General features: G+C 47.4%; 1 protein-coding gene across 3 annotated transcripts; it reads left to right on the top strand.

Annotated features, from left to right (window-relative positions):
* On the top strand, positions 1-23,544 carry Snupn (snurportin 1). Of its 3 annotated transcripts, none has more exons than XM_013011977.1 (9): positions 1-47; positions 3,965-4,127; positions 6,709-6,856; positions 8,013-8,117; positions 8,342-8,438; positions 12,897-12,994; positions 15,803-15,880; positions 18,447-18,527; positions 23,032-23,544. In XM_013011977.1, exons 2-9 carry the CDS (start codon positions 3,970-3,972, stop codon positions 23,353-23,355), a joined length of 1,089 nt encoding a protein of 362 aa, XP_012867431.1. In that variant the 5' UTR covers positions 1-47; positions 3,965-3,969; the 3' UTR covers positions 23,356-23,544. The 3 variants fall into 3 exon arrangements, with proteins under 3 accessions (XP_012867431.1, XP_012867433.1, XP_012867432.1); XM_013011978.1 differs by lacking the exon at positions 1-47 and adding an exon at positions 63-247; XM_013011979.1 differs by lacking the exon at positions 15,803-15,880.
* Positions 23,545-27,945: the final 4,401 nt, after the last annotated feature.

Below are 27,945 nucleotides of genomic sequence, written 5' to 3'. Positions count from 1 at the left end.
CTCGGAGGCGGAGCCGGCGGCGGCGCGTGCCTAGCCTCCTCGGTCCGGTGAGTCCCGAGTTCCCGGGTGATCCCCTCTGGGTCCGGAGTGGCCCTTTTGCGCGGGCAGTGTCTCCTTGGCGTCTCCGTACGCTCCTGTCTCAGGGCGTCAGCTGTGGGGGGCGCGGGACCAGGCCGGAGCCCCCCCTTTGGCTCGTTTCCGGTGCCCCGAGGGGGACTTGTGTGGTTGGGGGGCGACCTCAAGCCAGGTCTGGGCGTCGCAGTCGCTTGGGAGAGGCTGGGCGGGGCGGGGCAGGTAGAGCCCTAGGTGGTGGGGTCTCGAGCCGGGGACAAGTCGGGTAGGGACGGGGGGAGACCAGCACGGGCGTCCTCGGGTGCAGATGCGGTCACCTGCGGCTAAGATCCGGACTCTGAGGTGGATAACACCAACCTGGAGGGGTCTGGGCGCCCAGGAGCCAGGCCAGGGCCTTGAAGCAAACAGGATCCCTGGCGTGCCCCGGGCATCAACTTTAAGGATTTTTGTGGTTCTTGGCGGAGCAGGAGCTAATATCCAGATAAAGAATGATAGGTCCTAATAAAAAGATGATTTGGGCATTACTTTTTTGTTCTTCATGCCAGTCCTGGGGCTTGCACTCAGGGCCTGGGCGCTGTCCCTGAGCTTCTTTTTGCTCAAGACAAGCACTCTACCACCTGAGGCATTGTGGCACTTTTTCTGTGTATGTGGTACTGAGGAGTCGAACCCAGAGCTTACTTGCCTTGCATACGCTAGACAAGCACTCTCCCACTAAGCCCCATTCCCAGTCCTGGTCATTACTTTTGAGTAGCAGAAGATGGATTTTAAAAGTTGCCAAAGGGGGCTGGGAAAGTGGCTCAGTGGTAGAGCGATTGCCTTGCATGCATGAGGCCCTAAGTTCGATTCCTCAGCACCACATAAGCAAAAAGAAAAAAGCCGGAAGTGGTGCTGTGGCTCAAGTGGTAGAGTGCTAGCCTTGAGCTGAAGAGCTGAGGGACAGTGCCCAGGCCCAGAGTTCAGGCCCCACGACCGGAGCCACCCCCCAAAAAAAAAAAATTGCCAAGGATCATAATCACCTTAGCTTTTTTTTTTTTTTTTAAGGCCATAGCTCCACTTCTGACTTTTTGGAAATTCACTGGGGATAAAGAGTCTACCGGACTCTCCTGCTTTTGTTCTGACTTGATCTCATCCTCCTGAGTAGCTAGGATTACAGCTGTGTGGTGCCCAGTCCTACCAGACAGTAATTTTAATTCACTGCTTGGAAAAGAAGGGCTCCCTGCCAGATGTAAGATCACTTTTCCTGAAAGGGGAGAAGGATACAAAAGGGGCAAAAACTAGCCAGGCGCTGGTGGCTCACGCCTGTAATCCTAGATACTCAGGAGGTTGAGATCTTAGGATCGCGGTTCAAAGCCAGCCCAGGCAGGAAAGTCCTTGAGACTCTTATCTCGAATTAGCCACCAGAAAACCTGTGGCTGTGGCTCAAATGGTAGAGCCCTCACCTTGAGCTGAAGAGATGAGGGACAGAGCCCAGACCCAGAGTTCAAGCCCCACGATCGACCAAAAAAAAAAAAAAAAGGCAAAAACTAAGCCAAGCATCGGTGGCTCATACCTGTAATCTTAGCTACTCAGGAGGCTGAGATCTCAGAATCTTGGTTCAAAGGCAGCCCAAGCAGGAAAATCCATGAGGCACTTATTTCCAATGAACCACTCAAAAGCCAGGAGTGGAGATGTGGCTCAAGTGGTAGAGCACTAGCCTTGAGCAAAAAAATTCAGGGACAAAGCCCAGGCCCTGCTTTCAAGTCTCAGGACTGACACATATACACACAAAAGAAGTGGTTCAGATGAGCCATACACGGTAATGAAAGCCTGCAATCACAGCACTTGAGAGGCTGAGGTAGGATGATGGATTTCAAGGCTATCCTGGGCTACATCACATATCACTTCTGTATCTATCTGGGGATAGATATAGATTATACATAGGCACATGTACATGTATATATCCTCATTGGCCAAGGAGAGGCCTATTGAGTTGTATTTTTAGTATGGAGATTACAATGAACCTGTTGATTTGGTGCTCAGGAAGTACTGGGACCTGGCCAGGCATGGAATTGAGCACTGATTCATGTCCTCTGATTTACATCAGATTTGAAAAGTTGGACCAGCCAGCTTTGAGAATCAGATTCTCCCAAATGTGTTCATGGTTTCTTTTCATTTGAGGCAGAACTCTGGTAAGTTCCTGTGCTATTCATACCTTCGTTCACAAGAGTGAATGGGATGTACTGAAGTTACCCCTCTCTCTACTCCTGTTGTTCAACGCTGTCTCGGGAAGTCTCCTCTACACTACACTTAGTCAACCTTCCACATTTCAGCTTTTTTTCTGAGTCACACAGGTTGCCTTGAAACCTTTCTTCCTACTGCCCCAGATCAAAACTATGAAAAGAGAAGGCAACTGTCTAGTTTTGAGATCTTTTGGCTTTTCTTGTCTTCTTTTGGAAGCCCTAGTATTTCTTCTCTTTTTAAAAATTGGTATATATTAATTGTACAAAGTGGTTTTAATTGTAATAGTTATATATATATGTATATATATATATATATATATTATATTCACCCGTTTAGTGTTTCTCTTAGAGCTATATTTCCTAAGTTTGAGTTGGCCTTTGTAATAGAATTGAATGGCCAGTTGGCTAAAATTTAAATCTGAGAGTTATGTTCATTAGTGAGTGATAGCTAATTAGAACTGCATTGCAGGAAAAAAATTAGAGAGCTGAGCACATCACTGGCTGTCAGTGGTAGGCTGGTGATTAAAAACAGAAAAGTAGCCAAGTGCCAGTGGCTCACCCCTGTAATGCTAGCTACTTCGGAGACTGAGATCTTACAATCACAGTTCAGAGCCAACCTCGGCAGGAAAATTTATGAGACTCTTATCTAATTAACCAAAAAAGTTAGAAGTGGAGGTGTGGCTCCTGTGCTAGAACACTAGTCATGGGCACAAAAGCTCAGAGAAAGCACCCAGGCCTTGAGTTCAAGCAGCAGGACTGGCACCAAAAAAAAAATTTTTTTAATGTTATTCAATCATAGAATGAATGAATTTTCTTTTTTCTTTTTGCCAGTCCTGGGCTTGAGTTCAGGGCTTGGGCACTGTCCCCAAGCTTCTTTGGCTCAAGGCTAGCCTTGAGCTATAGTGCCACTTCCATTTTTTTTTCTTTTTTCTGTTTATATGATACTGAGGAATCAAACCCAGGGCTTCATGCATGCGAGGCAAGCACTCTATCACTAAGCCACATTCCCAGCCCCATGAATGAATTTTCTTAGCAATTGTTGTTTGGCTATCAAATGATTCATGGAAGTATCAATAAAAGATAATACTATGAAGCTCTGGGTTTGATTCCTCAGTACCACATACACAGAAAAAGCCAGAAGTGGTTCTGTGGCTCAAGTGGTAGCATGTAAACCTTGAGTAAAGAGAGGCTGAAGGACAGTGCCCAGACTCTGAGTTCAAGCCCCAGGACTGGCAAAAAAAAAAAAAAAGAAAAAAAAAAGAGAGTAACACTGTTATTGCTAATATGTAACCCATTTATCCTTTAACTTCTTTTTACCCCCATCCATGGAAAGAATGTCTTTTTGGATTAGGTTTTGTTATTTGTGCTAGTAATGGGCTTGAACTCAGGGCCTCATGCTCACTCATGCTCATAGCTGGTATTCTACAACTTGAGCCGGACCTTTCAACTTTTGGCTGGTTAGTTAGAAATAAGAGTGACTTGGATTTGTCTGCCCCTGTTGACTTTGAACCAAGATTGTTAGACCTCAGCCTTCTGAGTAGCTAGGATTAGAGGCATGATCCACTGGTACCCAGCTTAGGTGGGTTTGTTAATTTGTTTTTTAGTTACCCATCATTTTCATCTAATCACCTAAACACATAGGATGATATGAATTCTTCTTTTATTTTTTATAGCAAAAATGGAAGAGCTGAGTCAGGCCCTGGCTAGTAGCTTTTCTGTGTCTCAAGATCTGAACAGCACAGCGGCCCCACACCCCCGCCTGTCTCAGTACAAGTCCAAGTACAGTTCCTTGGAGCAAAGTGAGCGGCGTCGCCAATTACTGGAACTGCAGAAATCGTAAGGGGGCTTTAACTCCTTGGCTTCTTTCTCTGGGTTGGGAGCTGTAAACTTCTCAGGGGGATTGAGCTCCTTTCTATGGAATCCCCCTTTGAAGGACGCTCCCTTAAAGGTGGATCTTGCTGCCCACATGGTGGGCAGCGTGAAGGCTGCCCAAGATAGGCCTTTATCCCCAGCACTTAGGAAAGGACCAGGAAGAAGAGAGGACTGAAGTTTGAAAGCAAAACCTCATTTGGTTAAGTTTTAACTTCCTGCGCCCCCTCCCCCCGGGCAATAATACTGAGCTTTGCAATTTAGGAACTTGTGGAAGCCTGGCCTAGACTTCCACTCCCCCACCTTCTCTGGGTAGCTGATGTGTGGCCTTTCCAACATGGAATTCTGGTACTAGTGTGGTCTTCCCGTCTGCCTGGGGCCCAAATGTTACTAGGGAGCCCTTGGGAGTTCAAGACAAATAATTCCCAGGGAATCAGAGGAAATGTCTTCCACATTCTCTGGTCTAAATGCCAAAATGAGCAAAAGGGGAAAGAGAGCAGAATGGGAGTGTTTGAGGTTGGGCTGCTTTGGAGAGAGATCCTATTTTTTTATTCTTGGTGCACCATGGGCTTTTCTTCTGGGTCATAAATTTAAGAACTGGGGATTAGAAGAAAATGAACAGTTTTGCAGTTGTCACAGAGTCTGTATTTTGTCCAGACTAGATATGTGAAACAGAAATGCTTCTCTATAGCATCTGGCTTGCTTCCAGATTGCATTCTCTTGCCAGCGGTGGTGGCTCATGTCTTGTAATCCTAGCAACTCAGGAGGCTGAGATGTGAGGATTGTGGCTGAAAGCCAGTGCAGACAGTAAAGACTGTGAGACTAACTTTGTTGTTGTGGTTGTTGTTGGTTGTGGGGCTTGAATTCTGGGTCTAGGTGCTGTCCCTGAGCTCTTTAGCTCAAAGCAAGTGCTCTACCGCTTGAGCCACAGTGCCACTTCCAGTTTTCTGGTGGTTAAATGGAGATAAGAGTCTCACAGAGTTTCCTGCATGGGCTGGCTTTGAACCTTGATCCTTAGATCTCAGCCTCCTGAGTAGCTAGGATTACAAGTGTGAGCCACCAGTGCCTGCCATCTTTTCAATATTAAAAAAAAAATTGTTTTTTTTTCTGCCAGTCCTGGGGCTTGATCTCAGGGCCTGGGCACTATTCCTGACTCTCTTTGTACTCATGGCTAGCACTCTACCACTTGAGCCACAGTGCCATTTCTGACTCTTTCTGAGTAGTTTATTGGAGATAAGAGTCTTAGAGACTTTCCTGCCCAGGCTGGTTTGGAACTGCGATCCTCAGATCTCAGCCTCCTAAGAAGCTAGGATGATAGGTGTGAACTACTGGCGCCTGGCTTATTGTCTCTTTGTTTGTTATTATTAAAGGTGATATATAGAGGAAATAGTATATAAGTCAGGTTACTGAGTACATTTCTTTTCCTTTCCTTTCCTTTCTTTTTTTGTCTGTGGAGCTTGAATTCAGCACTTGGGCACTGCCCCTGGGCTCTTCTGCTTAAGGCTAGTGCTCTACTACTCTGAGCCACAACTCTATTTCTTGTTTTCTAGTGGTTAATTGGAGATAAAAGTCTCACGGACTTTTCTTGCCTGGGCTGGCTTTGAACTGTCATCCTCAGATCTCAGCTTTTTGAGTAGCTAGGATTACAGGTGTGAGCCACCAGTGCCTGGCTTGCCTTTTTGGACATGGTCACCCCTTCTCTTGCTCTCTCCCAGTTTTTCCCTCCCATCCCCACCCACAAGCTGTACAGTTCATTTTCAATGTACTATACGACTTTTTACCTTTAATTAAAGACCAAAAAATAAAATAAAATCTGGAAATGGAGCTGTGGTTCAAGTGGTAGAGTGTTAGTCTTGAACACAAAAGCTCAGAGACAGTGCCCAGGCCCTGATTTCAAGTCCTAAAGACCAGCACAAAAAACAAAAACAAAACAAATTTTATTCCCTGACTGTTTTCTAGCTGCTGTTTACTATTTTTTTTAATTTTGTTTTGTTTTGTTTTGTCAGTCGTGGGGCCTGAACTCTGGTCCTGGGTGTTGTCCTTCAGCTATTCAGCTCAAGGCTAGTGCTCTACCACTTGAGCCACAGCGCCACTTCTGGGTTTTTCTGCTTATATGGTGCTGAGGAATCGAATCCAGGGCCTCATGCATGGGAGGCAAGCACTGCACCACTGATCCACCTTCCCAGCCCTGCTATTTATTTTATAATGGGTAATAATACACCAGTGAGGTTCAAAGGATATAGAAGAGTATCTGGTGAAGAATATTCCTCCGTAATCTTAGTCATCTAGTTATCTAGTTCCTCTCTTAAAGGGAAGTAAGAGTCTCAGGGACTTTCCTGGTTGGGCCAGCTTTGAACCATGATCCTCTGTGTAGCTAGGATGACAGGCCTGAGTCACTGGTGCCTGGCTCCATCATTTCTAATTTCTACCAAAAAACCCAAGTTCTGCCCAAATTTGTAGCCTTTGAAATAAATGAAACCCATCAGATTCTGAGATATCCATGTATAAAACATAAAGACCCTGTGCTCATGTCTTTTGTTTCCTCCAGCAAGCGGCTGGATTATGTGAACCATGCCCGGAGACTGGCTGAAGATGACTGGACCGGGGTGGAGAGCGAGGAAGAGGAGGAGAGGAAGGGTGATGAGGAAATGGACATCGACACTGGCAAGAAGTTACCAAAACGCTATGCCAATCAAGTAAGTGGTACAGAGGTGAGACATACCCCGTGCCGTGCCCTGCCCTGCACAGCTCAGCCAAAGCCCACCAGAACAAAGGCTGCCAGGAAGAGAGGGGATCCCAAGGCAAAGCAAAGGGAATGTGTATGGGAATGGGAGGTGGGAGAGCTGACTCAGCGCTGGACTGACTGAAATCCTTGATCAAGCGTGTGGATAGTAGGTTAACAGCCATGAGCCCTCAGTAACCAGCAGCTGCCAGCCATAAGCAGAAGCCCTCAAGCTATTGATCTTCTAACAGACTCTTTATATATGTCTTGCCAGTCCTGGGGCTTGAACTCAGGGCCTGCACGCTGTCCCTGAGCCTCTTTGGGCTCAAGGCTAGCACTTGAGTCACAGCGCCACTTCTTGCCTTTTCTGATTAGTTTATTAGAGATAAGAGTCTCATAGACTTTGCTTACCAGACCAATCTCAAACTTCGGTCCTCAGATCTGAGCTTCCTGAGTAGGATGACAGTAGTGAGACACCTGTGTCCAGCCCTAGCCTGTTGCTGGCTTTTGGTTTTTGTTTTTTATTATTATATAATTTATCTACTTTTCTTTTTCTTTTTTCTTTTTTTTTGCCAGTCCTGAGGCTTGAACTCAGGGCCTGGGCTCTGTCCATGAGCTTCTTTTGCTCAAGGCTAGCACTCTACCATTTGAGCCACAGCTCTACTTCCAGCTTTTTCTGTTTATGAGGTGCCAAGGAATGGAACCCTGGGCGTCATGCATGCTAGGGCAAGCACTCTACCACTAAGCCACATTCCCAGCCCTGGTTTTTATTTACTTAGTATTTTTTTGTGGGTTGTAGGACTTGAACTCTGGGCCTGGGTGCTGTCCCTCAGTTCTTCAAGCTCAACTCTAGTGCTCTACCACTTGATCCACAGTACCACTTCCCGTTTTCCAGTGGTTTATTGGAGATGAGTCTTTGGACTTTCCTGCCTGGGCTGGCTTTGAACCGTGATCCTCAGATCTCAGCCTCCTGAGCAGCTAGGATGACGGGTGTGATCCACCAGCAAGCGCCCGGCTCTGCCCTCACCTGTAACACATTTGCATTTTGTATGTAGGATGGGACTGCTTTGTTTTTGTAACATTTGTGCAGCACACTCCTGTAATCTTTAACGGCATGTTTTTCTTTCCAGCTGATGCTCTCAGAGTGGTTAATTGATGTCCCTTCAGATCTGGGTCAGGAATGGATTGTGGTCGTGTGCCCCGTGGGGAAAAGAGCCCTTATTGTGGCCTCCAGGGTGAGTACCACTTCTACCCCTCATGCCTGGAGGCCAGGGGTTTTCTCTGTTCTTCATTCTCTTGGGGTACAGCAGCCTTGCCTGGAGCGGGCCCCGCAGTCCTTTCCTGCAGTGAGGATCTGCTGTCTACCATCTTTGGGCCAGTGACTACACTGAAGAAGGACTGGGCAAGAGGCAAGGAGATCAGTGGACATCTGACAAGAATGGTAGTTTTCTCTCCCCAGGGCTCCACCAGTGCCTACACCAAGAGCGGCTACTGCGTCAACAGGTTTTCTTCCCTTCTGCCAGGAGGCAATAGGCGGAACTCAACAACAGCAAAAGGTACATTAAGATGCCTCACCTAAGAATCTGTGGGGTGCAGATTGGCTATGACCTCTTGATTTTGTTTCCTCAGCTTCCTTAGTGCCTGGATTACAGGTGTGCACTACCATCCCCAGATACTTACTAAGTTTTTTTTTTTTTTTTGTCAGTCGTGGGGCTTGAACTCTGGGCACTGTCCCTCAGCTCTTCAGCTCAAGGCTAGCACTCTACCACTTGAGCCACAGCGCCACTTCCAGTTTTCTGGTGGTTTATTGGAGATAAGAGTCTCAGGGATTTTCCTGCCTGAGCTGGCTTTAAACTGCAGTCCTCAGATCTCAGCCTCTAGGATTACAGGCATGAGCTACCGGTGCCCAGCTTTACTGAGTTTTATAATCAGTATAAGACAGTGTCTGTTGCTTCAGTTTTTTCGTTGTTGTTTTTGTTTGGTCTTTTATTGGCACTGTGGTTTGAACCTCCAGCCTCCCATTTGATTAAGCAGATGCTTACCCACCTGAGCTACATTGAGGTTTTCTGTTTTCTTGTGCTGGTCCTGGGGCTTGAACTCAGGTCCTGGGCACTGTCCCTAAACTTTTATGCTCAAGGCTAGTACTCTACCTCTTTGACCATGCTGCCATTTCTGGCTTTTTTATTTTTTTCCCCTGGTTGTGGGGCTTTAACTCAGGGCCTGGGTGCTCTTTTGCTCAAAGCTAGTGCTCTACAGCTTAAAGCCACAGCTCCTCTGGCTTTTTTGGTATTTAATTGAAGATAAAGTGTCACAGACTTTCCTGCCCAGGCTGGCTTTTAGCCATGATCCTCAGATCTCAGCCTCCCAAGTGGCCAGTATTATAGGTGTGAGCCACTAGTGCCCTGCTTTTTGGTTATTTTTTGAGATAGGGTCTCACTATGTAGTGTATGTACACTATTCTGGAACTTTCTGTCTGCGTGTTGAGATTATGGGTGTGTGTCACCATGCTTTTTAGTCTTTTTTTTTTGGCCGGTCATGGGGCCTGAACTTGGGGCCTGGGCTCTGTCCCTCAGCTCTTCAGCTCAAGGCTAGCTCTCTACTACTTGAGCCACAGCACCACTTCCGGCTTTTTCTGCTTATGTGTTGCTGAGGAATCAAACCCAGGGGGGCCTCATGCATGCAAGGCAAGCACTCTGAACCACCTTCCCAGCCCCTTTTTAGTCATTTTAAAGACCCACTTTGAAACTTCATACAAGATACTGTTGCGACTCAAGGTCAGGACTCCCTGGCTGTGGAATAAACCCAGTCATGTGAGTCCTGCTGAGCAATGAATCTCTGAGTTAACATGAACATGCCTTTGGACCTCCATTCCAAAGCAACAGATGCAGGGTTTTGGGTGAAGGTGGCTGAGCATGCACTGAGCTGCTTCTGGGACTTCCCTGCCAATTCCCCATTCTCCTTTGTTGTTCATTGTCTTCACCTCAGCTTCTCCCTCCTACCTGCCTCACTCAGCAGACTAAGGTGGCAGAAGTTAAACAGCTGAAGTTGTTCTGGGTTGTGAACTGGCAGAGCGAGGCCCCAAACTCTGCTGTTTTCTGCCTGCTCAGGCCCCCTTGCTGTTTCCCCATGACCCAGGGAGGAAACCCAGGCTTCTTTCTTGGCCTTTTTTGTTTGTTTTCTTTTCATGTCAGTACCCAGGCTTGAACTCAGGACCTCAAGCTCTCACTGTGATTTTTCATTCATGGCTGGTGCTCTACCACTTGAGCCATACCCCTAGTCCAGCATTTTGCTGGTTAATTGGGAGTCTCTCAGTCTTTTCTGCCTAGGCCTTGAATTGCCATCTTCTAGAGTAGCTAGGATTACAGGTGTGAGCCACTGGTGCCTGTTTTTGTTTTGTTTTGTTTTGTTTTTGTCAGTAGTGGGGCTTGAACTCAAGGCCTGGGTGCTGTCCCTGAGCTCTTTTGCTCAAAGCTAGCAGGCTACTACTTTGAGTCAAGGCTCCAGTTTTCTGGTGATTCATTAGAAATAAGAGTCTCATGGTCTTTCCTGGGCTGGCTTTGAACTGTGATTCTCAGATCTTCGCCTCCTGAGTACCTGGGATGACTGGTCTGAGCCACCAGTACTCAGCTATATTGGCCTTTTCTTTTCTTTGGTGTCCCTATTAGAGCTTGAACTTAGGGTCTGAGCACTGTTCACTCAAGTCTGCTGTTTTTTTTTTTTTGCTGGTTAATTAGAGATAAGAGTCCCATGAACTTTCTTGCTCTGCCTGGCTTCTATTCCTCAGATCTCAGCTAGGATTAGAGACATGAGTTACCAGCACCTGATTCTATTAGTGTCATTTCCTTTCAGTGTGCAGGCTTGGCCCACTCCACTCATCCTCAGGCCTTCCCTGCTCTCCCCACATGCATCCTCTGTTTAGCTGGCCTGCTTTCTTGATCCCTGTGTGGGTTTGTCTGTTCTGCCATTTACTGGAGTACAGGTAAGAGCCTGCAGTGCCTTTCCTCCTTTTTTTTTTTTTTTTTTTTGCCAGTCCTAGGGCTTGAACTCAGGGCCTGGGCACTGTTCTTGAGTATCTTTTGCTCAAGGGGGTGCTCTACCAACTTGAGCCACAGCGCCACTTCTGGCTTTTTCTGCATATGTAGTACTGAGGAATCGAACCCAGGTCTTCATGCATGCAAGGCAAGCACTCTACCACTAAGCCACATTCCCAGCCCTACCCTGATTTTTCTTTTTTTTTGGTTGTTGTTTTTTTTGTCATTCGTGGGGCTTGAACTCTGGGCTTGGACGCTGTCTCTGGGCTCTTCAACTCAAGGTGAGTGCTCTCCCACTTGAGCCACAGCGCCAGGTTTTCTAGTGGTTTCTTGGAGATAAGCGTCTCACTGACTTTTCTGCCCATTCTGGCTTGGAACTATGATCCTCAGATCTCAGCCTCCTGAGTAGCTAGGATTACAGGCAAGAGCCACTGGTGCCTGGCTCTACCCTGCTCTTTTAACTATGTTTATGTTGCATTCTTCCTGTAAAGCATTTCCTGCTGCTCCTGTTTCCTCTTTCTGGAACTCCTGTGTCATAGTGTGTACTGTATAATTTCATTGCTTGCTCTGTGGTCATCTTCTCTCTACTTCTTAAAAGGCAGAGACAACTTCTATCCCTCTCCTCACACACAGTGTCTTTCATAAGAACTTGTAGGGTAATTGTAAGCTGGATGTGGTAGCATGCACCTATAGTCCAGCCAGAGGGGAGGCATTGAGTCAGGAAGATCACTTGACCTCGAGGGGTTTTTTTTATTTTGTTTTGTTTTGTTTTTTTTTGGGTCCGGTCGTGGGGCCTGAACTCTGGGCCTGTGTGCTGTCCCTCAGCTCTTCAGCTCAAGGCTAGTGCTCTACCACTTGAGCCACAGCACCACTTCTGGCTTTTTCTGCTTATGTGGTGCTGAGGAATCAAACCCAGGGCCTCAGGCATGCAAGGCAAGAGCTCTACCACTGAGCCACCTTCCCAGCCCTTGACCTCGAGTTTAAGGCCAGCCTTGGCTACATAGCAAGACACTTTTTCTAAATTAAAAAAAAAAAAGGCCATGCGCTGGTGGCTCATGCCTGTAATCCTAGCTACACAGGAGGCTGAGATCTGAGGATCACAGTTCAAAGCCAGCTCTGGCAGGAAAGACCATGAGACTCCTATCTCTAATAAACCACCAGAAAACCGGAAGTGGTGCTGTAGCTCAAGTGGTAGAGCGCTCGCCTTGAGCTGAAGAGCTGAGGGACAGCGCCCAGACCCTGAGTTCAAGCCCCACGACCGACAAAAAAAAAAAAATCTGGGCGCTGGTGGCTTATACCTGTCATCCTAGCTATTCAGGAACCTGAGATCTGAAAATTGCAGTTCAAAGCCAGCCCGGGCAACAAAGTTGGTGAGACTTTTTTGGGGGTCGGTTGTAGGGCTTGAACTCTGGGCCTGTCCTTGAGCTCTACCCTTGAGCCACAGCACCACTTCTGGTAGTTGATTGGAGATAAGAGTTTCACAGACTTCCTACCCCGGCTGTCTTTGAGCCACAATCCTCAGATCTCAAACTCCTGAATAGCTAGGATTTTAGGTGTGAGCCATCGGCACCTGGCTTGTGCATGAGACTCTTTATTGCCGATTTACCAGCAAAAAAAGCTAAACGTGGAGCTGTGGATCTAGTAGTAAACTAAACTCAGGGACAGTGCCCAGGCTGAGTTCATGCCCCCTGTATTGGCACCAAAACAAAAATGAAAAAAAAAAAGGAAAGTTATCAATTAAAATAGGATCTTAAATATTAAACTTCAGGTTCTCTAAGATGAGCAAATGTCCAAACTCGTGTTGAAATTCCAAGTTCCCACTTGGCTGAAGAGTTGTATCAATCCTCACCTAGTGTCACCCTTAGGCCATGCAGAACTCTGTCCCCGGTGAACCCTTAGTCCCTACTGCAGGTTTGAGCCTCTAAGATGAGGCCTCCTAGATTGAAAGAGAGCTGCTTGTTGACTCTCTGCCTCTGTCTGCAGACTACACCATTCTAGATTGCATCTACAGTGAGGTGAAGCAGACCTACTATGTGCTGGATGTGATGTGTTGGCGGGGGCACCCATTTTATGACTGTCAGGTAAGGGCTGCTGTCTCCCCCTGCCCCCCGTCTTTTCCTCTCTTCCCTCTCTCTGGAACTTGGCCCCTGCCTGTCCTGTGGGTTTGGTTCATGACCAGCCTGTTAGGGTGTCCCGGATGTGGTATATCATGAACATTATCTAATGCTCCCTGCAGCTTTGAGAGTGTTTTAAATTTGCTTAGTTTGAAAAACACAAATAAGTGGAACTGAGGAAAGTGTAGCAGCTTTTCTGTTATTTTTGTTTGTTTGTTTTTTAAAATTTTGCTGGTGCTAGGGCTTGAACTCAGGGCCTGGGTGCTGTCCCTGAACTTTCTTGCTCAAGGCTAGCGCTCTACTACTGGAACCACAGCTCCACTTCTGGTTTTTTGGATGCTTAATTCGAGTTAAGAGGCTCACAGACTTTCTTGGGTGGGCTGGCCTTGAACCATGATCCTTCAAACTCAGTTTCCTGAGTAGCTGGGATTACAGGCTTGAGCCTCAGTGCCTGGCTGGAGTATAACCAGTCCTTGAGAGTGAAAGGGGAGAAACAAGAGGTGTAGGCTGGGCTTTGTCACAGCTGTGTTTTCCCCTTGCTGCTCTCCAGCTGGAGGATTGCTGGCAGAGCAGATTGTGGGGTGAAGAGATGCTGAGGTGGGCAGCAGGAAACGAAGGTAGACTGTGAGATACCATCAAATGACTCCTTCACCCACCATATCCTGACCCTGCCGGTGCCTGGGTGGCCTGGGTAGGACACACAGTTCCAGGTCTCCAAGACTTGCTCTAGGAAGTGACTTTCAGAATGAGAAGAAATCCTTTCCCCTCCCACTTTGTTATGCCTTCCTCTACACTGTTCTCCTATCCCTGAGCAACCACTAACAGGAGCAGTTAGCAGACTCCCCTCCCCCCCCCCAGCCCATTATCTATGGCTCAGCTAGTTTCCCATCATGCTGTGCACGTACTCTCTAGATCAGCCACCTCGGGAAGGGTTAAAGAAGCAGTTCCCACACCTGCTGAACAGGAGCCGGGGAGTGCTCTGTGCTTTAACAAGCTTCTAGATATTCTTCATGAAGGGGAGAGGGAAGGGGAGGGGCAAGTGGAAGAGGGAGAGGGGGAGGGAGAAGAGAAGAAGGAAGAGAGAAAAGAGGAAGAGAGAAAGGAAGAAGACAAGAAAGAAAGAGTACGGGAGAAGGGAGAAGAGAAGAGTAGGAAGAAGAGGGGAGGGAAGAAAGAAAAAAGGGAAGAAGAAGTTGAAGAGAAGAAAGAAACAGATTTGGTTTCTGGTACCGCACACCTGTAATCATAGCTACTCAGGAGGCTGAGGTCTGAGGATCATGCTTTGAAGCCAGCCCAGGCAGGAAAGTATGTAAGACTTTTTTTTTTTTTTTTTTTTTGCCAGGCCTGGGGCTTGAACTCAGGGCCTGGGCACTGTCCCTGAGCTTCATTTGCTCAAGGATGGCAATCTACCACTTGAGCCACAGCACCACTTCTGGCTTTTTCTGTTTATGTAGTACTGAGGAATCGAATCCAGGGTTTCATGCATGCTAGGCAAGTATTCTACCACTAGGCCACATTCCCAGCCATGTGAGACTTATCATCTCCAATTAACCACCAAAAGGCCCTAAGTGGGTTCAAGAGGTAGAATGCCAGACTTGAGTGAAAAAAACTCAGGGACAGCATCTGGGCCCTGAATCCAAGCCTTAGGATTGGCCCAAAAAACAAAACAGACAAACCGAAAACAGAATAGATGGGCACCAGTGGCTCACACGTATAATTCTACTTACTTAGGAGGCTGAGATCTGAGTATCTCAGTTCAATACCAGCCCTGATAAGAAAGTCCCTTGGACTCTTTTTTTTTTTGGGGGGGGGGTCTGGTTGTAGGGCCTGAACTCTGGGCCTGGGCGCTGTCCCTCAGCTCTTCTGCTCAAGGCTAGCGCTCTACCACTTGAGCCACAGCACCACTTCCAGCTTTTTTCTTTTTGCTTATGTGGTGCCGAGGAATCGAACCCAGGGCCTCATGCATGCAAGGCAATTGCTCTACCACTGAGCCACCTTCCCAGCCCCATCCTTTGGACTCTTCAATTAACCACCAAGGACCAGAAGTGGAACTGTGCCTCAAATGGTAGAGTACTAACCTTGAGCAAAACCAAACTAAACTAAACACCTAAGGGACAGTGCCTGAGTTCAAGCCCAGTACCAACAACAGCAAGAGAGAGAGAGAGAAGATTGAGGATGAGATTGTCACAAGCTATCCCCCCACCGAAGGTCAGCAGACACTCAGGGGATGAGGTATCTCCCCTCACTGGAGCATGCATCTTTAGCATCTGCCCCTGGAGCATTGTAAGCATCATCTCAGATCCTGAGCACCAGCGCCGTGGCCACGCTCTCCCGAGTGGTAGAAGCTGACAGCATCCCAGAGCAGAGCCACGCCTACACCCAGAATAAAGATACAAACCCAATCCCCAGCACCTATGTTCCTTCCCTTGGGGTTTGTGTGCTGGTTTGTTTTTGTGGCTGGGTTTCACTATGTCGCCCACACGGTTTATGGAACTTGCTGCGTAGCCCAGTCTGACCTCAAACTTGTGATGTTTCTCCCTCGACCTTGTGAGTGCTGGAATTACAGGCATGTGCCACCCCACTTGGCTTTGATGGATTTTAAGGGGAAGAAAAAAATCTTGAAGGACTTGATAAGCATCTTCCTAGCCTTATGGCTCTTAGTGAAATAGGGGTTAAACAACAGAAAGGACTCAGGTCTTTGTAAGACAGGTGGCTGTTCATATTCGAGTTGGAGGTGGGCAATGTTTTCTCTTTTGACTTTCTTTCTCGTGGCAGACTGATTTCCGATTCTATTGGATGCATTCAAAGTTACCAGAGGAAGAGGGACTCGGGGAGAAGACCAAACTCAATCCTGTAAGGCCAGCTTCTCATCCTGTAATGATTGATTTAGGTTCTCTGTCACCTAAAGATATCCATTTAGACTAATTATGTTTTTATTTTTATTTTTTGGTGGTACTGGAGTTGGAATTCAGGTGCTGTGCTGCTTGAGCCACCTCTGTTCCACCCTGCAATGACCTTCATTGATATCATGTATTAATAGGAAGCATATGGGCCTGACCCTGCTCTGGATCTGAATTGTTTGTGGTTTTAACGATGACTAAGTTGAGAACCGAAGGCTAGGTGCCAGTGGTTCACGCCTGTAATCCTTGCCACTTGGGAGGATTAGATCTGTTCAAAGCCAGCCTGGGCAGGAAAGTGTATATGTGTCTTTTATCTCCAGTGAACTACAAAACGCCAGAAGTGGAGCTGTGGCTCAAGTTGTAGAGCACTAGCCCTGAACAGAGAAGAATCTCAGAGACAGCACCCAGGCCTTGAGTTCAAGCCCCAGCACTGGCAAAAAAAAAAAAAAAAAAAACCCAAACCCAAAACAACCAAAAACCCAAAACCCTGGAGATCTGGGGTTGGAGGTATGGTAGAGTATCAGACAGTGAGTAAAAGTATCAGCTCAGGAGTTAGTGGGGAGCTAAGAATGTGGCTTCGTGGTAGAGTGCTTGCCTAGCATGCATGAAGCCCTGGATTCAATTCCTCAGCACCACATACATAAAATTAATTTTAAAACTGTATTGTGATTTCATATAACCAGCAACTCATCCATCTATACACCAAAAACAAAACAAAAAACACAAGGCTGCCGTGCCGTGTGGCTCCTGTCCTGTCCTGCCGCCTGTCCTGCTCTCCTCTGGTCAGTATGGCCTCCCACTTCAGCTCTCCGTTGGAGCTGCTCTGGGTTGTTGGTGTTGTTTTTCTGCTCTTTCTTTCCTCTCATGGCTCAGTTTTCTGACAGTGTCAACTGTATTCGTGCGGCTGCAGGTCTTTGTGACAGGAGTCTGCCTATGGTTACTGGCTTTCTAATAAAGACTCCTGATTGAACCTCTCAAATCAAAAAAATTGTTGGAAAACAAAGGAGGAGGCTACAATGCTTGATAAGAAATGTACTCATTATCTTGCCCATGTAATTGTAACACTTCTGGACAGTATTTTCACAATAAAAGTAAATAAATAAAAGAGGCAGAGCACTAGCCATGAACAAGAAGAAGGCAGAGGAAGTATGAAGCCTTGAGTCCAGGCTCTGATATGAGGTGGGGGATAAGGACGTAGCTCAGTAGTGGAGGATTTGCCTGCTCACAAGTCCTTGGGTCCGAACCGCAGCACTGCAAATAAACAAATAAGATATATGTGGTATCACTAGTAATAAAGCATGTGACTTGGTGAAAAAAAAATTGTTGGAGGGCTGGGAATGTGGCTTAGTGGTACAGAGCTTGCCTAGCATAAACATAAACAGAAAAAGCCGGAAGTGGTACTGTGGCTCAAGTGCAGAGTGTTAGCCTTAAGCAAAAGAAGCTCAGAGTGGGGCTGGGAAGGTGGCTCAGTGGTAGAGCGCTTGCCTTGCATACATGAGGCCCTGGGTTCCATTCCTCAGCACCACATAAGCAAAAAGAAAAAAAGCCAGGAGTGATGCTGTGGTTCAAGTCATAGAGCGCTAGCCTTGAGCTGAAGAGCTGAGGGACAGCACCCAGGCCCAGAGTTCAGGCCCCACGACTGGACAAAAAAAAAAAAAAAAAAAAGCTCAGGGCAGTGCCTAGGCCCTGAATTCAACTGGGGCTTTGAATTTATTTGGTGCTGAAACTGGGACTTGAACACAGCTGTTTTTTGCTCTAGCGTTACCACTAGAGCCACAGCTCTATTTCTAGAATTTGGTAGCTAACTGGAGATAAGAGTCTTAAAGACTTTTTTTTTGTTTTTTTTTGTGGGTTCGGTCGTGGGGCCTGAACTCTGGGCTTGGGCGCTGTCCCTCAGCTCTTCAGCTCAAGGCTAGCGCTCTACCATTTGAGCCACAGTGTCACCTCCGGCTTTTTTCTTTTTGCTTATGTGGTGCTGAGGAATCGAACCCAGGGTCTCATGCATGCAAGGCAAGCGCTCTACCACTGAGGCACCTTCCCAGCCCCAAGAGTCTTAAAGACTTTCTCGCCCAGGCTTTAAACTGAGATTCTCAGATCTCAGCCTTCTAAGTGGCTGCATTATAGGCATGAGCTCTGGCTTTTAATTTTTATTTTTTGCCTGTTGTGGGGCTTGAACTCTGGGCCTGGGCGCTGTCCCTCAGCTCTTCACCTCAAAGCTAGTGCTCTACCACTTGAGCCACAGCCCCACTCCAGCTTTTTCTGTTTATGTGGTGCTGAGGAGGAATCGAACCCAGGGCCTCATGCATGGGAGGCAAGCGCTCTACCACTGAGCTACCTTCCCAGCCCATCCTGTGCTTTTTTGATGCTTAATTGGAGATGAATCTCACAGACTTTCTTGCAAGGGATAACTTAGAGCCACAATTCCAGATCTCAGCCTTTCTGAGTAGCTAGGGTTACAGTAAAGAGCCATCAGTGCCCAGCTTATACTAACTCTTTTTATGTTCTCATTTCTATTCCAGTTTAAATTTGTGGGACTAAAGAATTTCCCTTGTACCCCTGAGAGCCTGTGCAAAGTGCTGTCTATGGATTTCCCATTCGAGGTAATAAAACTACTGCCTTCACCATTTTCCTATGATTGTAGATTACAGAGAAGAGATTTAGGTATACATACATACACTCTCTCTCTCTCTCTTTTTTTTTCTGTCTCTTTATGCAGGTCTTGGGCTTGAACTCAGGGCCTGGGCACTGTCCCTGAGCTTCTTTTGCTCAAGGCTAGTGCTCTACCACTTGAGCCACAGCACCACTTCCAGCTTTTTTCTGAGCAGTTTATTGGAGATAAGAATCTCACAGCTGGGTGCTTGGTGGTCACACCTGTAATCCTAGCTACATGGGAGGCTGAGATCTGGGGATCGCGGTTCAAAGCCAGCCTGGGCAGGAAAGTCCGTGAGACTCTTTATCTACAATCAACTACCAGAAAACTGGAAGTGGTGCTGTGGCTCAAGTGATAGAGTGCTAGCCTTGAGCTAAAGAGCTGAGGTACAGTGCCGAGGCCCAGAGTTCAAACCCCATGACCAAACAAAACAACAAAAAAAGAGTCTCACAGACTTCCCTGCCCAGGCTGGCTTCAAACTACAGTCCTCAGATCTCAGCCTCCTGGGTAGCTAGGATTACAGGCAGGAACCACTGGCTTCTTACAAGAATTTTTATTCTTAATCCAGCCTTCTTGTGTGCCTCTTCCTGCTTCAAGCAGAAGAACTGGCTCCAGTTTGTCTGCGGAGCGAAATGCTACCAGTGAATGACGGGTCCCTGACAACCTGTGAACCTCTGTTCCTCTGCTTAGCCTAGACCACAGTAGTCCCAGGGATGGCAATGTCAATATCCAGTGACATAGGAGAAGGTGACCAGCTCACCTCACTCTGCCAAGACCTTGCTCTGTTATAGCTCTAGAAGTTTCCTGTTTCCGGAAGCACTCACTGCAAGCTACTTGTCTTTGTTGTTTTTTTTCTTTCTTTCTTTTGTGTGAGTCCTGGGGCTTGAACTCAGGGCCTGGGCACTGTCCCTGAGCTTTTGGGCTCAAGTGTAGCCCTCTACCACTTGAACCACAGCTCCCCTTCTGGATTTTCTGGTGGTTCATTGTTGCTAAGAGTCTCACAGGTTTTCCTGCTGGGGCTGGCTTCAAACCATGATCTTCAGATGGCAGCCTCCTAAGTAGCTAGTTTGATAGTCAGCAGCACCTTGCTTCTTTTGTTTGTTTTTGTGGTGCTGGGGATTGAACATATGGACTTCCACATGCGAGGCAAATGCTCCTCCAGTAGAGTTCCACTCCACCTCCCAGCCCCCAGGCAGTGTTTTGTCATCCTTAGAACCTGCAGTCCCCTCTCCTCATTTACCAAACTCCCATCGCCCACCACACTTTAAAGTTCTGCCTTGTCACCAGCCAGTGTTTTCTTGAAACTGGATATAATTTTGTAAGCGATCACAGTTTCCCGCATGAGGAAATGGCAAAGGCAAATTTGCTTCATTTCTGGGAGTCAATTAAGAAGGTGGTAAGAACCCTATCTTTATTTATAACCCTTATACCCCAGTGGCAATAAATGCTCTTTAGAGATGAGTCACTGAATCATGGAAAAGAAAATGTGGGCCTGGAGGCGTGCTTCCCGTTGAGAAATGCGTTTCCCAGAACATGGCTCGCAGACAATGTCGGGGGCTGTTTGGGCAGCCAGCCATGGCTGAGAAGCCTGTGTCCTGCGCACCGCAGTCAGGTGCCCCGGCAGGCTCTGTCCAGTGCCCTGCCTTTGCTTTCCATTACCGCTGCTGGTAATGGAAAGAGCTTGGAATGTGCAGGCAGAAGACCTCAGGTTGAGTTTCTGCTTGATTCTCACTGTGTGTGTTTAGGAAGCTCCTCAGAACCGCCCAAGCCCAAGCAGCCCCCTCTCTCAAACCCAGCTTGGTGGGTAGGAGTGTTAAATAAGTAGGGGATGGCTGGGCATAATGGCTTACGGCTGTAATCGCAGGAGGCTGAGATCTGAGGATAACAGTTCAAAGCCACATTGGACAGGAAAGTTTGTAATCCTCTTGTTCATACCCCAGTAGTGGCAAAAAAAAGTATTGAGGGATTGGAGGCCATGACTCAGGTGGTAGAGTACTAGCCAATGAGAGAAAACATCCGGTACTGAGTTTGAGTCTCAGTTTCAGACCTAAAGAAAGAATTGAGGGATGTTATTCAGTGGTGGAATGCTCACGTAGCATTTGGGTTTGACCCGAAACATCTCAAAACTGGGAGAAAAAACATATATGTATATATAAGTTTATGTATATGTATATATATGTATATACATACATAGACACTATGCATATAGATATTCTCTGTATATCTCCACATACCTATGAGTGTGGATTTTGTGTGTGTACCAGTCCTAGGGGTTGAACTCAGGGCCTGGGCACCGTCCCTGAGCTTCTTTTGCTTAAGGCTAGCACTCTACCACTTGAGCCACAGTACCACTTGCATTTTTTTCTGTTTATGTGGTGCTGAGGAATCGAACCCAGGGCTTCATGCATGCTAGGCAATCACTCTACCACTAAGCCACATTCCCAGCCCTCATGTGTGTATTTTTAGTGTTATGTATAGTTGGAACCAGACATGGTGGCTCATACTTGTAATCTGAGCTATTTTGAGTACTAAGATTGGGAGGATTCAGTTTCAGATAAACTCAGACTTAACAATTAAACTAAAAAGAAAGAAAGAAAAGCTGAACAAAGTGGGATATACTTTCAGCCCAGCCCTGTGGGAAGTATAAGTAGGAGCCTCTAGCATAGTGAGACTCTAACATAGAACTAAAGCAAAATGGGTTGAAGGTACAGCAAAAGTGATAGAGCACCTGCCTGGCAAGTAATGGGTCCTGAGTTCAAACACCCCAGTATTGCTTTAAAAAAAAAAAAGTGTTGAAATTGGGTTAGGAATGTGGTTTAGTGGTAGAGTGCTTGCCTAGCATGCGGGAAGCCCTGGGTTCGATTCCTCAGTGCCACATACACAGAAAAAGTCAGAAGTGTCGCTGTGGCTCAAGTGGTAGAGTGCTAGCCTTGAGCAAAAAAAGCTCAGGGGCAGTGCCCAAGCCTTGAGTTCAAGCCCTGGGACTGGCCAAAAAAATAAAAAGTGTTAAAAATTGTTTTAAAAAGAGGGCTGGCAAGGTGACTCCGTGGTAGAATGCTTGCTTTGCATGCATGAGGCCCTGCGTTCGATTCCTCAGCACCACAGAAGCAGAAAAAGCCGGAAGTGGTGCTGTGGCTCAAGTGGTAGAGCACTAGCCTTGAGCTGAAGAGCTGAGGGACAGCACCCAGGCCCAGAGTTCAGGACCCACAACTGACAAAAAACAAAAAAACCACCAGGCACCGGTCGCTCACGCCTGTAATCCTAGCTACTCAGGAGACTGAGATCTGAGGATTGCAGTTCAAAGCCAGCCTGGGCAGGGAAGTCCATGAGACTCTTATCTCCAATAAACCACTAGAAAACCCGAAGTAGCGCTATGGCTCAAGCAGTAGAGGGCTCACCTTGTGCTGAAGAGTGCAGGGACAATGCCCAAGCCCAGAGTTCAAGCCCCAAGACTGACCAAAAAACAAAAAAAAAAGTGGAGGAGAGATGGGGTGAATAGATGGGTCAGAGGTAGCCTGCACTACGTGGTAATACACATGGTCTCAAAAAAAAGGTGTTAAAATAGTGGGTAGGATGTTAGTATGTAAACAGGAAAGGACCATTTTGCTTTTATTTTGTAAAATTTAGTTTTCTAGGGCATTGCTTTTATTCATTCATTTCTTTGCGATACTGGGGGATAACTGCTTGCTAGGCCAGCATTCTATCACTTGATGTTTTTGTTGTTACTGTTGTTTAACATGCTGGTATTGGGTATTGAACCTCAGGGTGGTTAATTGGAGATAAAGAATCTCATGGACTTCCCTTTCCTGGTTGTCTTCACTGTTCTCAGCCCCTGGAGTAGTGAGGATTACAGGCGTGAGTCACTGGTACCTAGCTTGAACCATATCCCAGGACAACATGTATTTAGTGTTTTGAGTCCCACCAGTAAACAAAGGCTGGCTTGTAGCCTACAGTGCACTTTCCTTAGCCCCGAGTGCTTAATGCTAGGTTTGCAGGCATGTGTCACCAGGCCATTTATTTAGAAATTAAACATGTGAGGAGTCACATTTTTTTTTTTTTGGGTCGGTTGTGGGGGTTGAACTCTGGGCCTCGACGCTGTCCCTGAGCTCTTCAGCTCAAGACAAGCACTCTACCACTTGAGCCACAGCACCACTTCCGGTTTTCTGGTGGTTAATTGGAGCTAAAGAGTCTCACGGGGACTTTCCTGTCCTGGCTGGTTTTGAGCCTCGATCCTCAGATCTCAGACTTCTGTGTAGCTAGGATTACAGGCGTGAGCCACCAGTGCCCGGCACCACACTCTTTATCTCTGGCAGTGGCCTAGACAAATGACTCAGACCAGACCACCTGAGCCGCCTGTGTGTGTGCAAGCTCTCTTGGAATCATCTCCAACCGCCCCCTCCCCACTCTGATCCCCCCACCAAAGTTACCCTGTGCTCCCTGATTCCCCTCCATAGGTGGATGGACTTCTCTTCTACCACAAGCAGACCCATTACAGCCCTGGAAGCACCCCGTTGGTGGGCTGGCTGCGCCCCTACATGGTGTCGGATGTTCTTGGGGTGGCTGTGCCAGCTGGCCCACTGACCACCAAGCCAGAATATGCCGGCCACCAGCTCCAGCAGATAATTGAACACAAGAGGATCCAGAAAGAGGGCGCGAAGGAGCAGCTGGCACACAAGACCTCGCAGAACGGACATTATGAACTAGAACACCTGTCCACCCCCAAGCTCAACACGTCCCCCCCCAGCCCCGACCACCCGGCCAGCCTCATGGACAGTTAGAGAAGACAGCTTCCTTTACGTGTCACGGGAGGGAGCCTGACCCCCCCCAGAAAGACTGGGGCCAAGGACTGTGAGATGCCAAGATGGCGACTCCGGCTGGAAACAGCCATCCGGGGTGACATGCAGGCTCCAGCAGCTGCGATAAAGGGTATCCCAGATATAATGTAAATATATGTCATTCTTAGGAAAGAAGTTGTTTGTGATGCTTTTGGGGGGGGCGGTGTTAGTCCTGGGTCTTGAACTCGGGGCCTGGGTACTCTCCCTGAGCTTTTGTGCTCAATGCTAGTGCTCTACCATATGAGCCACGGTTCTACTTGTAGCTGTTTTTGCTGGTTGTTTGGAGATTAAGAGTCTCACAGATACTCTTGTTCGGGCTGGCTTTGAACGTTGATCCTCAGATCTTACCCTTTTGAGTTGCTAGGCTTATAGGTATAAGCCATCAGCGCCTGGCCTGGCTATTCTTTAAACTTTCTACAGTCTTGAATCTCCCCTGCTCCCTTCTCTTCCCCGCCCCCCCTTCCACGCTACTAAGCCATGACTTCTCAAGTCTTGGCCCACTTCACCCCTTTAGCACTCACGGATTCTGCTGAAGTTTCCACCAGCTGCTGTCGGTAAGCCATTTTCGCAACTGTCCTACCAGGAACTGAAGTTCTTGGTATTTGGATGTGTTCCTTCTTCTCAGAAGACAAGTGTGATTTTTTTTTTTTTTGGTTAGACATTGCCAGAGATAAAATGCTAATGGGGTTAATTCATTTCTTCTAGAAATGCTTGAGCTACCAGCAGACAAACATTGTACTTGGTCCGTAAGATGTAGAGTGGGTTGGGGGCTGGGAAGGTGGCTCAGTGGTAGAGCGCTTGCCTTGCATGCTCGAGGCCCTGGGTTCGATTCCTCAGCACCACATAAGCAAAAAGAAAAAAGCTGAAGTGGAGCTGTGGCTCAAGTGGTAGAGCGCTAGCCTTGAGCTGAAGAGCTGAGGGACAGCGCCCAGGCCCAGAGTTCAGGCCCCTCGACCGGACCCAAAAAAAAAAAAAAGATGTAGAGTGGGTTGTAGAGGAAGACATAGACCTCTGACCCTGAGGAACACACATCCAGTAAGAAAACAAGCCCACTAACCCTTAGTAGACAGAGTACATCAAGATGGTGAAGTGGTTCAGTGGCTCATGCTTATAATCCCAGCTACTCAGGAGGCTGAAATCTGAGGATCAAGGTTTCCATCCAGCTCAGAAAAGTCCATCAGACTCTTTTCTCCAATAATCACCAGAAGTGCCTGAAATAGAGTTGTGATTCAAGTGATAGAGCACTAGCCTTGAACACAAAAGCTCAGGGACCATGCCCAGGCCCTGAGTTCAAGCCCCAGGATCAATACAAAAACAAAACAAACCTGCCGGGCGCTGGTGGCTCACGCCTGTAATCCTAGCTACTCAGGAGGCTGAGATCTGAGGATTGAGGTTCAAAGCCAGCCCAGGCAGGAGAGACTGTGAGACTCCTATCTCCAATAAACCACCAGAAAACCGGAAATGGCGCTGTAGCTCAAGTGGTAGAGCGCTCGCCTTGAGCTGAAGAGCTGAGGGACAGCGCCCAGGCCCAGAGTTCAAGCCCCATGGCCGACAAGAAAAAAAAAAAAAACACCTAAATAAGTAGGGTCAGGACAGCACAGCGTAAGTAGGATTGGAAAGCTTTAGATGTGTTGTGGAGGAAAAGACACTAAGGAAGAGCTCAGGGTAAGACCCCTTCTGATCTGTGAACTAGAGCTTTTTGATTGCCATGTTGCTGTTGCAAACCATTCTGCAATCTCTAAGATATGACTGATCTTAGATGATGGCAGCACCAGCCTTGATTTTGTGGATTTAAATCTGAAAAGGCACGATATGTAGTTCCTTTTGTATTCTGGTTCTCCTAAGATATTTTTCCTTTCAAAGCCAGCCAGCTGCCATACACACACACACACACACACACACACACACACACAACACGCATGCATGCATGCACGCAAGCACACACACTTTATTCTCTTCAGTTCTGGAGCTTGAGCTCAGAGCCTGGGTGCTGTCCCTGAGCTTTTTTGCTCAATGCTGGTGCTCTACCACTTGAACTACAACTCCACTTCCAGCTTTTTTTTGGCCAGTCCTGGGGCTTGAACTCAAGGGCTGACCTCTGTCTCTGAGTCTATGCTCAAGGTTAGCACTCTACCGCTTAGGCCTTAGCACCACTTCCAGCTTTTTCTGTATATGTGGTACTGAGGAATCGAACCCAGGGCTTCATGCATACTAGGCAAGTACTCTGCTACTAAGCCACATTCCCAGCCCTAACTTTCAGGTTTTTTGCTGGTTCATTGGAGATAACAGCCTCATGGACTTTAATATTCAAGCTAGCTTTGAACCGTGATCCTCAGATCTCAGCCTCCTGAGTAGCTAGGATGACAGATGTACTGGTGCATGGCTTGCATTTGATTTTGTTACCTGTGTCTCTACTGGTGAACTTCCAAACATTGTAATGTTAAGATGCATTCTGGGGAATGTATCATTTGCACAGCTGCACACCCCCGCACACAGCTGTGTGTGGGAAAACACTTCCAAGTTTTCTGTTGTTAGCTCATTTAGTTAAAACTCTTCCTTAGAATCGTAGGTAGTATGCCAGGGTTCAAGTTCTAGCTCAATGCTAATTAATGAGTTACATAACTTTGGATTAATCACTGACTTCCGGTATCCTGTAGATCACTGGGCAAAAGCATTATGAAAGTATAAATGGTGGTTTGAAATCCTGTTAGCACTCATCTCCAATCAATGGTTTGTTCTACTTCCATTTCCTACTTCAGCTTAGGGAGAAGTGTGTTTTGTTCATATTATTATTTAAACATTAAAAAAAAAGTTTTAGCAAGGTGCTTGTAGGGTCTCCAAACTCAGGAGGCTGAGATCCAGAGGATCACAATTCAAGGCCAGCTGGGAGAAAAATTCGATAGCAAGTAGCTGTAACAGGACTGGAGGTGTGATTTAAGTAGTAGAGTGCCAGCCAAGTGAGCTGAGCAAACGCAAGGTCTCAAGTTCAAACCTCAGTACTTCCAAAAACAAAATTCAAACACACTCATGTAAAGGCAAGCAAATGGTTATGTTTTAGGGGAGTAGGAACTAGGCTGGAGGTATGATAGGACTCTGGCAAATTGGGAATAATGGATTGCGATTGCTCCTCCCATCCCTCAAGGCAGGTGCTTTACCACTTAAGCCATAGCTCTACTTCCAGCTTTTTGCTGGTTCATTGAAGTCTCATGGACTTTTCTGAGCTGGTTCTGAATCTCAAACCTCAGATTACCAGCCTCCTGAGCCATCAGTGAAATTTCCACTTCCTTTTTTTTTTTTGGTCGGCTGTGGGGCTTGCACTCTGGGCCTGGGCACTGTCCTTTAGCTCTTCAGCTCAAAGCTAGCGCTCTACCACTTGAGCCACAGCGCCACTTCTGGCTTTTTCTGCTTCTGTGGTGCTGAGGAACCCAACCCAGGGCCCTCATGAATGCAAGGCAAGCACTCTTACCACTAAGCCACCTTCCCAGCACCCTCTTCTTCTTTTTTTTTTAGTGTGTGATATTAAGGTTTGATCTCAGGGCCTTGTTTACCAGGCAGACAATCATTTGAATCACATCCTAGCCCTAGAATGCTGTGTTTCTTGATTTGTGCATTGGTACACACCTATGTTATGAAACTTCACCAGGCTGTGCACATGTAACATTTAAAAACAAAATACATAAAATGTCATCTAGAGAAAAATTCTTTCACTTCACATCTCAGACTCAGCTTTTTTTTATTTTCTTTTGCCAGTCATAAGGCTTGAATTCAGGGCCTGGGCACTGTCCCTAAGCTCTTCATTCAAGGCTAGAGTCAACACTTTGAGCCACAGTGCGCTGCTTCGGGTTTTTGAGTGGTTAATTGGAAATAAGTTTCATGGACCCAGGCACCTGTGGCTCAAGCCTGTAATCCTAGCTACTCAGAAGTCTGAGATTAGAGGATTGCAGTTTGATGCCAGCCAGGGTTAGAGACTTTTATCTCTAATAAGCATCAAAAAAGCTGCAAGTGGAGCTGTGGTTCAAGTGGCAGAGCACTAGCCTTGAACAACAACAACGAAAAATGCTCAAGGACAGCTACCTAGGCCCTGAGTTCCAACCCCACGACTGGCACCCCACGTACACACGGAATTCAGAAAAACGTTCTTGGGTGAGCATCAAAGGGCACAGCCCTCGGCTCTCTGAAGACCCCTCCTTAATTTCCTCACGGGCTTCTGTGCTCTCGGGGGCCGGTGTTGGAACACCTCTGTAGGGGATGTTGCCAGAACTGGAGTGCCAGCGCCCCACTCCTTGCCCGGACCCACTCCCACGGGGCACTGAGTCCCGGGCCCGCGCGCAGCCCCCAGCCCTTGGCGGGGTGGACTCCCAGGCAAAGACCCCGGGTTTGCAGGAGCTGTTGGGGGTCCCGATTGCGGCTGAGGGATTAGGATCAGCTGCAGCGGGGCGCGGCCGGGCACCGCGGCGGGGCGTCCGGGTCCCCACGTCCCCTCCACCCGGCCCCAAGCGCTCGGGACCGGCAGGCGGGCGCCTGTTCGATTCC

This window comes from Dipodomys ordii, unplaced genomic scaffold, assembly GCF_000151885.1.
Source record: "Dipodomys ordii isolate 6190 unplaced genomic scaffold, Dord_2.0 Scaffold15, whole genome shotgun sequence".
In the NCBI taxonomy this organism is placed as follows: domain Eukaryota; kingdom Metazoa; phylum Chordata; class Mammalia; order Rodentia; family Heteromyidae; genus Dipodomys; species Dipodomys ordii.
This window is presented reverse-complemented; position numbering and strand designations above follow the sequence as displayed.

Bases quoted from the DNA above. Each gene is read 5' to 3' on its own strand.
- Snupn (XM_013011977.1), top strand. From the start codon at position 3,970: ATGGAAGAGCTGAGTCAGGCCCTGGCTAGTAGCTTTTCTGTGTCTCAA. The intron at 8,439-12,896 runs GTACATTAAGAT...CTCTGTCTGCAG, and splicing joins GAACTCAACAACAGCAAAAG to ACTACACCATTCTAGATTGC. The intron at 18,528-23,031 runs GTAATAAAACTA...TCCCCTCCATAG, and splicing joins CTATGGATTTCCCATTCGAG to GTGGATGGACTTCTCTTCTA.